At 31.9% G+C, this 15798-nt stretch overlaps 1 protein-coding gene across 1 annotated transcript in view; it reads left to right on the forward strand.

Moving 5' to 3' along the window:
- The window catches only part of LOC106668874 (uncharacterized protein DDB_G0289917-like), a 43163-nt gene extending 37581 nt beyond the window's left edge, over nt 1-5582 (forward strand). Inside the window, exons 32-37 of the mRNA XM_024226153.1 lie at nt 887-910; nt 1277-1318; nt 3564-3599; nt 3755-3850; nt 5344-5388; nt 5496-5582. Of these exons, the coding sequence (XP_024081921.1) occupies nt 887-910; nt 1277-1318; nt 3564-3599; nt 3755-3850; nt 5344-5388; nt 5496-5582 (330 nt within the window). The remainder of the gene's footprint in view (nt 1-886; nt 911-1276; nt 1319-3563; nt 3600-3754; nt 3851-5343; nt 5389-5495) is intronic.
- Nucleotides 5583-15798: the final 10216 nt, after the last annotated feature.

Below are 15798 nucleotides of genomic sequence, written 5' to 3' on the forward strand. Positions count from 1 at the left end.
TCAGCTAGATCCTCTGATTTGATGTGGGTGTTGAGTACACAAGAGAACTTGCATACTTAATTATTACAACCTTTTCCCTTTGTTGTTACTATCCAATATTTTACTTCTAAACAGTGTTATTATTAGTTCTACTTCGGTAATCATTCACCATGGTTTACACTAACGAGGAGTATGGCAATATGATATTTGCATATTGTGCCACTCGGCGTAATGCAGCCCAGGCAGTGCAGGAGTACCAAGTTCACCAAAGAAGTTCTCTTGTATATACAATAGCCACATCAAATCAGGGGATTAAGCAGATTTTCTGCTTCTTGTCAATTTTTTCCATTTTGTGTTTTTCTTAAAAATGGGATGTTATTTTATTGTGAAAAGTAATTATTTTTTATTTTATTATCAATGTGAATAAAGAAAAAGGAAAGCATTCGCCATCTTTTGAGAATGAATTTCTTATTCAAACTGTATTTTTCCATTTATCCTAGGAAAAAGCACATGGTTTTCAAGCTTAAATGCAGATTAAAACTCTAGCTGAAATGACAAAAACTGGATTGTTTCATGATTAAAAACAAAATGAAATGCTTAAAGGAATCATTTTAAAAGCTTATTTATCTGATGGGAAATTTATTCCTCTTTCTAATGGCACTATCAGATTGCTATACCTTAAAGAGCTAAAAAGTTATGATGGTTTTAACCTAAAAGAACTGCATTTTGGAGAAAAGAAATTAATTTATAAATATCTCTGAAACTATTGAGAATTTTTAAAAAATGCATAGAATATTTGTTGTAGCAAATAAGCTGAAGAATCATCTCCTTAGTTTTATATATATATAAATTTCAAATTTTGTAAATACAGTTTCTTCATATTTTATATTGCTTTTTTTTGTTACAGTTCCTTCGGGCTGTTTTACCATGTGTGGGTATTTATTTGTAAATTTTTCATTGAATTTTATCATTTTCATGGTTAATGTAACATTGTTACGGTTAATTTTAAATAAGTTTTCTGATATGAAAGCTCAACAATTATGGTTGTTATTTCCCATAGAATTGTTGGTGTTTTGTTCATAGAGTCTCCAAAAATACATCAAATATAAATCAATAGATTAGATTTATTTGGTGCAAGTTTCAATTTCCAAAATAACAACAAATATTGTTTGAATAATTTTGAACAGATTTTGTGGTGTAAGAAGTGTACAATAACCATGGTAGAGCAATGATAAATGCAGCATAAACATTTGTATGTTAGTAGAAGTAATTGTGAATAACAATGTTATATTTCCAGAATGATCGCAATTTCCGTGTACCTAAGGGAGCTCACCCAGAGGTAATTAATTTGATCTGAAAAATAAACTATTTATATATTTCATATCATTTTATAGGCATTAGTTTATTTTCCATTCCTTTTAATAAACTGGACACTATTTAAGGAGGAGGAAGGATTGGCCATTTGTTATTCCTATGGAAACTGTTGGATGTTGTATCTTATAAAATATTTAGCCTTTCCACTTAGGTGATAAGGGCTTAAACAGCATATCTTAAACTTACACATTTATACTATTACCTAATCTAAGTTTGGTGGTACTCATTATATTATTTATCACACTAATAAATTCATACATATATTCATACATACATACTAATTCATACAAAACATAACCTTTCAAACAGTGCATACAGTTAAAAGAATTAGTATTTGGTATTATGCTGGTACCACCAACCACCTTATAAACATAACAACTAACCTACTTGGTAGGTCTTTGGGATATTCTGCCAAAAATCCACCCACACAAACTCAAAACATCAACCTAATAAATACAGTAGTTTTTGTGATCTGCTTGACCAATTAATATCTTTCAATTAATTAAGGTTTTTAGTTAAGATGAAAAAGTCAGTGTCATGAGCGGGATTCGAACCCACGACCTTCGGCTAGATACCCCACTACTCTGCCACTTGAGCTATCGTGACTTCAATCCACTCGGATACCACCTTCCCATCTCAACCCCACCTTTTGAATATTCCCTCCTTTTTGCCATTTTTCAAATGTTGTCTAATCTATTTGATTCTCGGCGACAATTGAAATGGCCACGGAGAGCTTTAGTGAAGGTATACTTCATTTTAGCTTATTAAATTCACTAGTTTTTGTGGACCGCTTGACCAATTAATATCTTTCAATTAATTAAGGTTTTTAGTTGAGATAAAAAAGAAGAAAAATGGCAAAAAGGAGGGAAAATTCAAAAGGTGGGGGAAGCTAGTGTCTGAGAGGATCGAAGTCACGATAGCTCAAGTGGTAGAGTAGCGGCGTATCTAGCCGAAGATCATGGGTTTGAATCCCGCTCGTTACACTGACTTTTTCATCTAAACTAAAAACCTTAATTAATTGAAAGATACTAATAAATACATTTATAATATTTTTCCCACATTCCTGATTCAAACGCACCAATCTATCTCAAGCATTCAACACTCCTCTAAAACCTTATCCTTCAGAATTGCAAAGTCAAGACTATGGAATTTGCTTCTCTCAGAAGTAGTTCTGCTTCCTCGCTGGCTTGTTTCAGGTCCATGACAGCTGAGTTTTTAAAAATGACATCAATCATCTCTTTTTCTGCCCTCTTCCTTTTCTTTTCCCCTTTTTTCTCTTTCTGATTCTAATTCTGTAATGTGGTTCATCATTCGATTATAAATAATTAATATTTTCAAGAATATATTAATTTCTTTGTTGTTTTGTAGATTTTATTTTATGTTATTATTATTATTATTATTTTACTATGTTTATAAAACTAAATTTATTTCTAATATACGTATATAAACCCTATTTGTACCTGTAAAATAAATAAAAAAAATGTTACTTATGATTTTTAATTTTCACTATTTTTCTAATTTCACCATCATCAACGTTTAAATATTTCATTTTTGCTTTGTTAGTGCTAAGGAAAATTGAAAAAATGCAGTTATAATATTTTTTAAAATCCATATATGTACTTACTAGTCATAATTAACCGTATTAATTATTTAAATTAAATATAATTTTTATCTAAGGTCATGTTGAGATGAAAAAGCTTGTGTCACGAGCAGGATTCGAGCCCATAATCTTCTAGCCTCAATATGCCGCTGCTCTAACTACTTGAGCTATCATGAGATGATGGGTTGCGTCTCTGGGACTGAAGTCACAATAGCTCCAGTGGTTAGAGCAGCGATATATTGAGCTCAAGGTCATGGGTTCAAATCCTGCTTGTGGCACTAGCTTTTTCATCTCAACTTTAGATAAAAAGTATAATTAATTTAAATTTATTTGTTGTTGAATATTTTTAATACACTTTAATTATAGAAAATTTCCATTATAATTAATTAGTAATTCTCAGATTATTTTAAACCATTACATTCTACTTGTTTTCTAGACACATTTTCATACAAAAACTATCTTTGAAAAATGAAGATTTGATTAATAATATTTCTCATGATTAGAATTTTCAATTTATAATGTTTGCAAAAATTTAAATTCATAAAAAGATTATTTAGCACGAATTTCAACTATTATTAATTGTTTTTATTCAAACCTGTCAATGTTACAGCTTTTAATGGAACACCGAAACTTTTGCCAAAAGCCTGTAAGTAATGTTTAAGTTTAACTTAAAGCTTAAAAAATAGTTTCAAAAGTAATATTTTTGACAAGATAAGATATTGTTAGGGCAAAAATAAGTCAATAACATGCTTACTGATGTGGCATTCAAATTGTCTATTAATGCGTTCTGTTGGTAACTAGTATCGTGAACCAGTAGTGCTTTGTGATGCAGCTGCCATGGCCAACATTGGACGTCATCTCATTTGGTCCGAAGATAACCAACAAAGTCCATGTGAAGTAAATAAACATGCTCAATCTATTGTTATTATCTATTAAGTACTTTTAATTAATACTAATATGCATGTAAAACTGTTAATATTTTAACCCTTCAATCCATATTGTCAGAATAGAGTTTTATTTTTTTTTAATTTTCCATTTCTTTGGCACCAAATATGTAGTATAGTAAATAGTGTTTCTCAAAAATACTATATTCATAAACTTAAGATTTTTAAACAAGATCTTTTTTGGTTTTGAGTCCAGTAATACCCCAGAACATCAATTACAACTTATAAGCACACAAAAGGTTTATTTTTTGACTGTTATTGTTTATAATACTTTCAAAACATTAAAAACTTAGACCAAGTATAACAAAATGAATATTTTTTTCTATAGTTTAGGGTCAAAAAGGTTGTAACTTGAAAAGATGCCTGAGAATGAGGCCACTGGCAAAAATGAAATGAAATGATTATTCTAGAAAACAGGAGTTCTTTTTTTCTGGTAGTTCGTTCTTTTATGTTGAACACAACAATTGTTTTAATTACACCACTTTGAGTTTCTACACCACTCTACCATTCAACAGTACCACTGAGAAGTAGACATCATCATATGCTCCTTTAAGCAGAAGGAATGCTGCTTGGATTCTTAGCCTTCAATCGAGTGTAGCACCCAGGCTTGCTTTGGAAACTCAAAATTCACCTATTTTTTCATCCTAAAATCCTATCTGTCCATATTTTGAAATATGAATCAGAACGTCCTTTCGACATTTACTATGTCAAAGCAGGGGTTCCACAAGGCAGCTTTTTTTGTCCTATTCTTTATTCAGTATACACTATAGATCTTCACATATGCAGATGACACCACCATCCTTTCGGCAAACCACAACAGTGGTCTTCAGAAACCTCTAAGACCATCTGTCCTTTTCAGAATGGTTGCAGAAATGGAGGATAAGACTTAACAAAACTAAATCCAAGCAAATAACTGTCACCTTTCTCTGTATCATCTCCAATATACTATAACTAAGTTCCTTTCTCAACAACCAAAATAATACTCATTATATGATATAAACTACTCAAACGACTATTTGAAAACAACTTTTACTACAAAGGAAACACCTAATTTATTATACATAATTACTACAGCCAATCTGGACATATGGAATTGAACTGTGGGGTTTAATTTGAATGTTCTGACCTCAATCGAATCCAATTAGACCAGTTCAAAATCCTGCGAATTATTTCAGCTTCCTACTTCATATCAAACCTTACCACCCACACAGACCCAATAGTGCTATTATAGGAGTGTAATTAATGGATTACTTCTTCATCCTTATAATATTATAAAACACAATTTATAAAGAAAAAAGTTACTTGTAGCACTGTTTTAATATAATAAAAATAATTATAAAATTAACACCTACCAGATGTTGAAGGGTTAAATGGCCCATATATGGAATAAGCTAATTATCAATAAATTACACAACAATAGAAAAAAGCTAATAATATATTTTGCAGCTTCGAACAACAGTGGCGCCTAAAGAGGACAAGAAAATGATAAAGGTAAATAGATGAGAAACAAGATTATTTGTAGTTTTCTTTGGTTTTATCATCATTGATATTGTTATACTATGGATCTTTAGGATACTAAAATACCACAAATGCAATAGTTTCAGATTTTAGAAGGCGGAATTTACAAAGCAGATACTGCAGCTCAAACTGCGGAGACTGTCAACAGGGTAATATTATGTATATAATGGTTATGCTCAAATGTAAAATCTAAGACCTGGATACAATTTCCTGTGTGCTTTATGTGGTATAAAAAAATTCAATCCTGATATTGATTTTTAAAATCTAAAAATATGTTCAAATAAAAAGAAAAGGTGCCGAATGAGAAATTGTTAAATGCTTAAGCTGTTAATCAAACTAATTTCTCTCTTTCAGATTTCTAGTAAATAAGTGAATAGTATGTCTAAATACTAGTTTTCACACAATCCCTTCAAACATGACATTCCCCAAGCAATGGAAAACTTATTTTATAACACCATTTTTAAAAAAGGACAAATCCAATATTCAAAATTATAGGCCGAACCTATCGTCTCAGATACCATGACATCTTCATTTAGAAATGCACTTATTAAAGAACAACAAACAACATGGGTTCATAAAGGGGAGATCGATGGTAACCTGGATTTTATACAAACACTTTACTGTTGATTTGTTGGAAACAGGTTCTGAGGTCCACTCCATATATATAGACATACCTGTGTAAGGCTTTTGGCAAGGTACATAGCTCACATAGCTTACAAATTGAAAATCCTGGGAGTATAAAACCCACTTTTTAGTTGGCTACGATCCTTCTCAGAGAGATCTGTTGTACTGGAATTGACGGTGTATATTCCCATACCATTGATGCCTATTCGGGTGTTCCACAGTGTTTGCACTCCTGACTGATTTTCATTTTCATTTTCTTTAACGATGTATACAACACAGTTTGAGCTCACAGTTAGCTGATGATCTTAAAACGCACAAATATCACATTTAAGTGTCACTATACAACAAGATTTAGAGAAATAGAAATGGTGAATGATGGAGTGAGAGCGGTGTTCAATCCTTTTTAAAAAAAAAGATAGTTCTACTCATAGTAAGTTGTTTTCCAACGATCCGGATTTCGAGCCCTTAGCTCATCGTGAGGTTGAAGGATTTCTACAACCACGTCTCTTGACATGAATTGCAAAAGTGAAACCACCGATACCCCGATACGGTTTCATTTGGCTCATAGACCGTATGTTAAAACTTCCATTAACATCTGCTAACTATAAAAAAGAATTCAAACTATTAAACCTTAACAAAAAACAATGGGTATATTGAAATATTTATTGATAGGTTGCTAGTTAAAAGAATAAAAAAATTAACTTTAAAAGAATGAAAAATAGGACTCAGCCACCCCACCATAAATGAATCATTAGGTTTCTGTTGTTTGCCAAACATTAGTGAATTATCGGAAAAAGTTAGTAAAATTTTTAAACAAGAAGGTTTTAGAATAGCTTACATAAGTATGGGGTCCCGTAAGCATCCTCTCAAAACCTAAAGACAAGGTAGACAACTTGGCAAAAAGCGGGATTTACCAACTCAATTGTAATGATTGTAATATTAAATATATAGGACAAAGCAGTAAAGAAATAAAAACAAGAGTAAAAGAACACTTGCCTACATCGAACAAATTTTCTGAATTTAAGGACTATTTAAAAGAAACAAAACATAATTTCAATTCAAATTTAAATACAAGAGTGTTACATAGTTTCAACAAAGGGAAAGAACTAGATTGGTTTGAGAAATTTGAAATTAAAAAATGTAAAATTGAACATGGTGATAAATGCATTAATAATATAACAGATTTTGATCTACCTCCCATTTTAAATATGTACATAAATAATATCAAACATCCAAATAATTAATCTAATTATTTTAATTGTTATTATTTTTATAGTAATTTATAGTAATATTAAGTATTTATTATTCTAATATTTATTTGTGTTATAATTTCCGCGTTTCGCACGTTCAAATTGAGCGTCATTAAAAAAATCAGCTGATACTTGGAACGTCGCGTTGGCGGAGGTATCAGCGGTTCACTTTGGCAATTCATGTCGAGAGACGTGTTTGTAGAAGTCCTTCAACCTGATGATGAGCTAAAAGGCTCGAAATCCGGATCGTTGCAAAACAACTTACTGGGAGTAGGAACTATCTTTTTTTTTTTTAAAGGATTAAAAGATTTAGATTCCTTCTCAGATGGTGCGTCGCCAATGGGGTAATAAATAATTAATGCTGATAAATGCAAAGTCTTGGCGTTTTCAAAGAGGTATTCAATCGTTTCCTCTTTTAAATGTTGTGTAAAGGGTAACCGAGTAGATAAGGTCTCCACCTTCTCAGACCTGGATGTAATTCCAGTTGGAACACCTACACTATCAAACTTCCATATAGAAACCCTCATAAAATGGATCACGGCTGATTTTTCCTACCACTTAGAAATAAATCACAGAACAAGTTATGGTCAGGCACCTACCACCCACCGAATAGCTAAACTTTGCAATGAATTCGTAACAAGAGAGACTTGTTCGCCAATAATTTTGCCACCTTTAATAGGTCAATTAGAGGGGTGGTTCTGCATACTGGGGAGAATTATAGAGACAGATTTGCTCTTGAGTTTGATCAGTGATTAAATTAAATACTTTTTTTTTAAATAAGCGATTTGTGTGCTAAATTGACTGTCCCGTTGTGGGGCTTCCTGTTAAGACTGGAAATTTTAATAAATAAAGAAATAGTTCAACATTGTTGTCTTAACATACGTGTTCAATATAACACAACAAAAATTGTCCTGATATGAAATTGAATGTATATATGTGTACAGTAAATCCAAGTCTCATGCCATTCTACAATGTATGTCTTATAATAGTCAGTCAGTAGAGACTAGTCAGGATATCTGTGATACCATTTGTAATTAATTTATGATTTCTGTATGTTCCTAGTCTAGAAGTAAACCTGGTCATCAGCTGTGATACTGATATTGATTTATTATTTAATTACAGTATTGGTGTTACATACACAAACAAAAAGCTTTGATACCCAAAGGCTTGTCAATACTTTTTAAAAGGATAGTTCCTACTCACAGTAAGTTGTTTTGCAACGATCCGGATTTCGGGCCTTTTAGCTCATCATCAGGTTGAAGGACTTCTACAACCCTGATGATGAGCTAAAAGGCTCGAAATCCGGATCGTTGCAAAACAACTTACTGTGAGTAGGAACTATCCTTTTAAAAAGAATTGAACACCACACTCACTCCATCATTTATCATTTCTATTAAAGGCTTGTCAAGTCCTGAGAATTTACCACCAATTTTTAAAAATAAATGTTCCAATTTATTAAGTAAGTGTTTATCTTATTGTTCAATAAATCTTTAAAAAATGGGAAATTTCCACATAAGTAGAAGAAAAGCTTTGTTGTTCCAATACACAAAGTGGTGACAAAAGGTTGATTAACAATTACAGACCTATATCTCATATGTCAATAATATACAAATCAATATTTATATGTGCCAAAATATTTGATAGTTTTATATGTGATATTTTAGCTTTTAAAACTTTTAAAATTTACTCTTGATGGGCAACATGGGTTCCATTCTGGTCAGTCAAAAAACTACAAATTTATTCATTTCCAATATGATTCCAGATGATTTTTCTCAGCACAATCAAATTGATACACAGATTTTAGTAAGGCGTTTGAAAAGGTCAAACACAGTATTCTGGTTCACGAAATGCATTTAATGTGCAAGACTTTTTGAGCTGGTTAAGTTCATACTTGAGTGATCGACTGCAGATAGTAAAATGTAATGATAACTTATCCTGAAAATTCTATGCAACCTCATGTGTACCTCAAGGTGGGCATTTATCTTAGTTACTTTTTAAAAATTTTGTTGCAGATCTGGTTAAATGCATTGTACACAGTAAAATACTTATATTTGCTGACGATGCGAAAATATACAAATGTGTTAAATCAACTGATGATTGTGCACAAATAGAATTAGGCATAAATAATCTGTATTCATGGTCTGAATGAAATCGTTTGTTTCTAAACATTGCTAAGTTTAAATAAAGTACATTTTATGATTATACTATTAATTATGTGTCGCTGGAAAGAACAAATTCAGTAAAAGACTAAAAGGAAAATATTTAGACTCTAAATTGTCCTTTGATCAGCATATCAACTTTGATAAAAGAAAAAAAAATGTATATTAGAAATTTCATATGGTTTTAATCATATGACTGTATTGAAAAAGTTATATTGTAAAGAGCAAATTAGAACATGTCTGTTGTCTGGAGTCCATTTTATAGCTCCTGAATTGGTTAGATTGAACTTGTAAAGAATACATTTCTCCGATTTGTTTCTTATACATTTAACCATGGTGATACAAATTAGGTTATAAATCAATTAATGCTAACAATAGTAAGACAAGTGAATGAATGTGAGAATATTGAATTGCTCAATACTTTTGTTCATAATGATTATATGGAGATCGTGAGAAGCGGTCTGGTGTGACGTAGGTTTTAGAAAAACATGTCCTTTATTGTGCCAACGTTTTGATCTTTATTGAGATCTTCAGGGCCTGGGATTTATAAACATTGTTTAAATTTTACAAATATATGTAGGATGAGAAAAAAAATGAATTTATACAATGTTAGAAATTTTAGATTGAATCAAAGTATTTATACTCACTCAAAGTGTTTGTTTTCTACGTAATTGTGTCATTCTTGTGTGTCGTGTTAAGAGTGCCAGTGAGATATTGATGTTTTATGTTTATATATGTTGGATTTTGAAGGGGTGGGGAAGAAAGTCGTGATAGAAAGACATTTTTATATGAGGAGTTGGCTTCTTTGAGGTGAAAGGAGCCGACAATGGGAAAAAAATGGGTAATGGTTCGGCCTGATTATCCTTCAGGTTTATATAGATTGGGATAATTAGGGAAAGGAAAGCCTGTTCATAACCTAAAGAAAGTTGTATTAAACTCTAGTCATTATTAGTGAAATTTGTTCCATTTATAAAATAATTTTTGGTTTGTTATGTGTTTAGTATTTAATATCCAATATATATGTATATTGATATATTTGTATTTGTTTAGTATAATTACCAATGTATATTATTTATCTGTATATATACTACACTGGCTGTAGACTGTTAATAAATATTNCCCCTTTTTTGTTTGCTTTAAATAACTTAAAATTAAATTTAATTTTTATACTATCAAAAATTAGAGTCTGAAAACAAGAAAGATGATATTGGATAACAATCTTAGTTTGTAAATGAATTCATTTTAATTATTTATTCTTTTATTGTATTAGAAATTTAAAAAATTAATTATGCTGTATTGCGCAGATCACAGAAACTCTTGCAGTTCCTCTGGCTCCTGCTGATGTCACTGAAGAAAAAATTGTAAGTTTTACAGATAAGTAATTTTTAATCTATAGTTATTTACCGATTTACTCAACTCTGTTCATGGATGTACATATGCATACATATACATACATATACAGAGTTGAGCCTGTAACTTCTCACATTCTACCGGCAACTCCCAGCTTTTGAAATTTACAATAAATTACCAACAGGCTTTGAGAATCACTCACTCTTGGTAGTCTGGGTTCAGGCCTTGGTTTTATCAATCAACAGCCCCCAAAGAAATCAAAGAAATCAGTTCCTAAAACTAAACCCATTTGGTTTCTCACTCACTCTTAAACAAATTCTTTTCTATTTACATATTATTCACTCAGGCTGGTGGAGTACTTTATATTCCTCCATCCTATGCACACTAGGGTACACAAAGCAATACGTATACCAGTACGATGTACTTTAAAACAGCCATTTCCTTCAAAAATCAGAACAGGGGACCCAAATACTCACTGCCGTGTTCAATCACTCTTTTCATATCAGGTGAAATGGCACACTTAAATTAAGTGGGACACAGCAGGCAACCTTTCTCTACATGCTGGACACATACACATGTTATGCATAATCATTTTTTTAGCCTCAGAGGGCAGATCGTGAGGAACAGATTCAGAGGGATGTCCTGGCCTTAGTCGTCTCATCTTTTTTTCATAGCCTTCAGACCTATGCAGAAAGTGTCAATGTCATTTTGAGTTTCTTTTTGGGTGTGCTGAGATTGAATGTATTTATTAGCATGAATGTGTATTATGAGAAGCCTAACTAATCTAATTGAGGGTCAATAGGTACTCAACATTTCACCATTGGATTCAAGAGATTCATTTTTTAATTTTTTTTTATTGAAAGCAATACGAATCCACAGAGAAANTTTTTTAATTTTTTTTTATTGAAAGCAATACGAATCCACAGAGAAAAAATAGTTTGTTCATTTATAATTTATATGCAATAAACCAAATATAATTAATCTTAAGCAAATTCTCAAATAATTGTTTATATATCATGTTAAATTTTTTGTAGAATGTCTTAGTACCAGTGAAATCAAAAAGTAATCACAGTATAGCTCTCGGAAATGTAAGTAATAATATTATTATGTTACAATTTAAAGTTTCAGTGTAAAAACAAGTTATTTAGTTGCATAAAACCTCATTGTATGTTTTTAAATTTTACTATTGAATTATTTTAGAAAATGTTGATAGTCTGATATACTAGTAGATACTAGTACCTAATTACACAATGAACAATTCAATGTTAAATTATTTCTGGTCTATACTGGAAATGCAAGTATGTGTTAGATGATTTTGTTGATGTGTTCAAAAGCTATGGTCAACTTTACACAAATGCATTATCTTTAATTATTTTATTTTTTGCATCTTCAAATGCAATCGGTACCTGGGTTTTTCTGCTCTTACCTCATCAGGATGGAAAGATGGAAGACCCTTTGTATATTTTCAGTGACTCTATGTGGGATTTTTTGAATGTGAATGGTGGAGGCCAGAACACCTTGAACTAGAGACAGTCAAAGGACTGAAAATGTCATCGAAATCATGACTGGGTCTCATAGCAGTTGGATGAGGATGGCAGCCTTCTTCATAAAAACGGTCCTGCTATGGAAATAGGTGATGCTTGACCATCACCTAAGGTCTGGTAGTACAGGAGATGCATCTGGATCTAGAGGTGGCTTATAATCCTTAGTAAGTGGCTCCATCCTGAAGTAATGCTCATAGCAGTTTCAGGATGGGAAAATTGCCGGTTTTGTGTAGCGGTGTTTTGGTGGGTGCAAGTCCCACACACCCAGGAGTTTAGCTTCCTGATTAAAATAGCTCCCCCATAGGCAAAAATGCAATAAACATCATTTGAGCATTAACATATCATTGAAGATATATGAGTGTTGTGATGGCACATCACATACTCCCATCTACTTTTAAGATTGCAAGCATCATTAATATTTATTGTACTTCATCACTAATACTAAACTTACTTAAACTTTTACATTTCATAATACTTGGTAATGTTTATAGAACAATTTGGTACATACACAAAGTGTACCCGATGAAATAATTGGAGAAACGGTAAGCATGAACACCAATGACTCATATTATAACTGTTTTATTTATTTTTTAATCTAAAATTTTCTAGCATTGTATAAATTCATTCTTTTTTTTTAATCTAATATTTTCTATCAATGTATATATATATATATATTTTTTTATTCTAAAATTTTGTAGCATTGTCTAAATTCATTTTTTTTCTACATCCTACATGTATTTGTAAAATTCAAACAATGTTTATAAATCCCAGGCCCTGAAGATGATCTCAATAAAGATGAATGTTGGCATGATAAAGAAAATGTTTTTCTAAAGCCTTCTTCACACCAGACCGCACCTCACATTCTCCAAATAATCAATCATTGGCTACGGTCACTAAACACCACACATTTACACACACATTTTATTTAAAGTTTTCAAAAATGAATTTGCTATTTACTAATAGAAAATGCTCTGTAATTATTATTTCACATATTTTTTAAATTACAACTATTTTATTTCAATATTATTCAATATACACATACATGTGCACACACAAGCACGCTCACACACACACACACACACACACACACACACACACACACACACACACACACACACACACACACACACACGCGCGCGCGCGCGCGCGCGTTTCTGATAATTTTGGGAACTTATCCTTGCTGTTTGTGGCATGATCTAACTTCTGAAGTTGGCTAAAAGACTAAACATATCTACAGACCAAAATAGTGAGGATGGCAGACCAAAATGTTCACCAACCCCTACATATCAAAAAGAAATCTCCCAATTTACACAAAAAAAATGTTTTGATACTGTTAGTTGTGAAAATTTGATATAATTATAATGTTGTTTAATCATCATGTACAGGAAGAAAATGAAGTGACAGAAATGGCAGGCAAGAAGGATGAATCTGAAGAGGAAGAGGTAAGTTGCATATTGTTAATGCATTTAATAAGCAAAGACGGACATTTCAATTATGAATTGTTCTCCTCACACAATATTGAGCTTTTTGAAAATTATTTTGTATGGATAAATGATATAGGGCACAAAACCGATTTACACATTGCAAATTCTTTTTGGATTAAACTCATTCTGAGTATTTTGTATAAATTGACAATCTGTTGTAATCTATTTTGTAGTGATATTAAATTAAAGAAATCTGTTTCCATAGGTGCATTCAAGTACTTTTTTTCTAGCCATGGTCCATTGCATTCAGGTATTATGGTCAACAGCCGGATTTGTTGGATGAGTGGCCAAAAAGCTGAGCTCTGCTCATATGAGTGCAGGCTTTAGAGAGTGAGGACCTAGTATTACAACCCTTTGCAGGTCATGGCCTCCCCAATAAATGTATGCCAGAAATTCCTGTCATCTCAGGCTAACTTCAATCTGCAAGCTCCGTGAATAATATTTTCTCTGTAGTGTACACCGTCAAGCCACTTAAGCTCAGACCTTTCAACCTTTCTGCTCGTGCCTAATTGTCCATCCAATCTTTGCTGACATTTCCACCTCCTTCCTCACAACATGGCCACCCCAGCTTCATATTGGTAACTTCATTACATTTACAACGCTCGCTTCTTTGTACAGATCAAGAGATTCTTTTTGTCTGTCTTGGGGATGGTCCAAGTTTAAGAAGCATATTTGCTGAAGTACTGGGCAGGTGAGGGTTTTATAGCCTGACTTTTGTGTTCCTGAAAATTAAGCTGCTTTTCATATATTTTAAAAGGCAAAATAGATTCTATTAGCAACTATGATCCTCAAGCTGATCTCCTGGGAGATGTCATTAAAGGAGTTAATTTGGATGCCAAGATTGATAAATTCGTTGACTTTCTGAAAGAAGTTAGAGCCTACTTGCAGTCTGTGGTTACCACTGTTTTGAGAATGACCTGTGAGTTTGTTTTCTGAGATCTGAATGCCACAATCCCAGATTACTTTTTCGAGGGCTAAGTTAAACTGAAAGCAGGCTAGAGAGTCACCTTGCCTCAGTACTTTACTTGTCCTGAAATAAGGGGATGCATCAGTCTGGATCCAGACTGCACATGATGTATCCATAATTGTTATTTTCACGAACCAAATGAGCTCGGTTGGTATATTCATTTCTTGCATGGCCTTGTTCACCCTTGGGTGCATGACACTATCATAAGCACTTCGTGATGGCATGTGGAATTCAATACCTCTTTCAAGAACCAACTGAAGGGATCTGGACTACTATGGACTTATTTTTCTTAAAACCTGTCTTATATTTTCCAATCACCCTGTCAGCCAAGTGGTGGGGGTAAGCTTGTTAAAGAGTTGTTGCTTGACTTAACACAGGGTTTGAAAAAAGTAAACATTAAAAAAAAATTTTTTTGACCATCTTATTAACATGAAAATTGCTTCCAATTTCTATTGAGAATGAAAAAGATATATTTAATAGATGTCTATGTCATCTGGATAGGCCATCTATATTCAACATACTTGTATTTACTTTTTTTTTGTAATTCGCAGTGAACCTATATAAACAAACTTGTTTTTATTTACAGAATTAAGTACCAATTTTAATATGAAGAATACACCCCACACACTACGGAATATATTTTTATGGAGCTACAAATTATGGAATGTCTTACAAGTTGTGAACCCAGCTGTTGATCTAATTGTTTCTATTGCAAAATTACCAGACAATTTACAAATTTTTCGGAACTAAACAATTTTTTTATTTCAACATAAGTTTATACCATACTTTATTGTATTAAATAAGTAAAAATATAAATATATATATTTTTTGATATAATGTTTGCTTCTTTGGGAGTGGTTGTTGACTCTCCTAGACATATATCTTTTGTACTTACTGTATGTATTTCATTACATTATGTAAATATTAAGGTAATTGAAATAAATATAATTAATTTTCTTTTGAAAACAATTGAATGAAAAATGAGAAAATCAAATAAAAGGGGAA

The sequence above is a fragment of the Cimex lectularius genome, unplaced genomic scaffold (genome assembly GCF_000648675.2).
Source record: "Cimex lectularius strain Harlan isolate CLEC.00 unplaced genomic scaffold, Clec_2.1 scaffold66, whole genome shotgun sequence".
NCBI classification, from domain to species: domain Eukaryota; kingdom Metazoa; phylum Arthropoda; class Insecta; order Hemiptera; family Cimicidae; genus Cimex; species Cimex lectularius.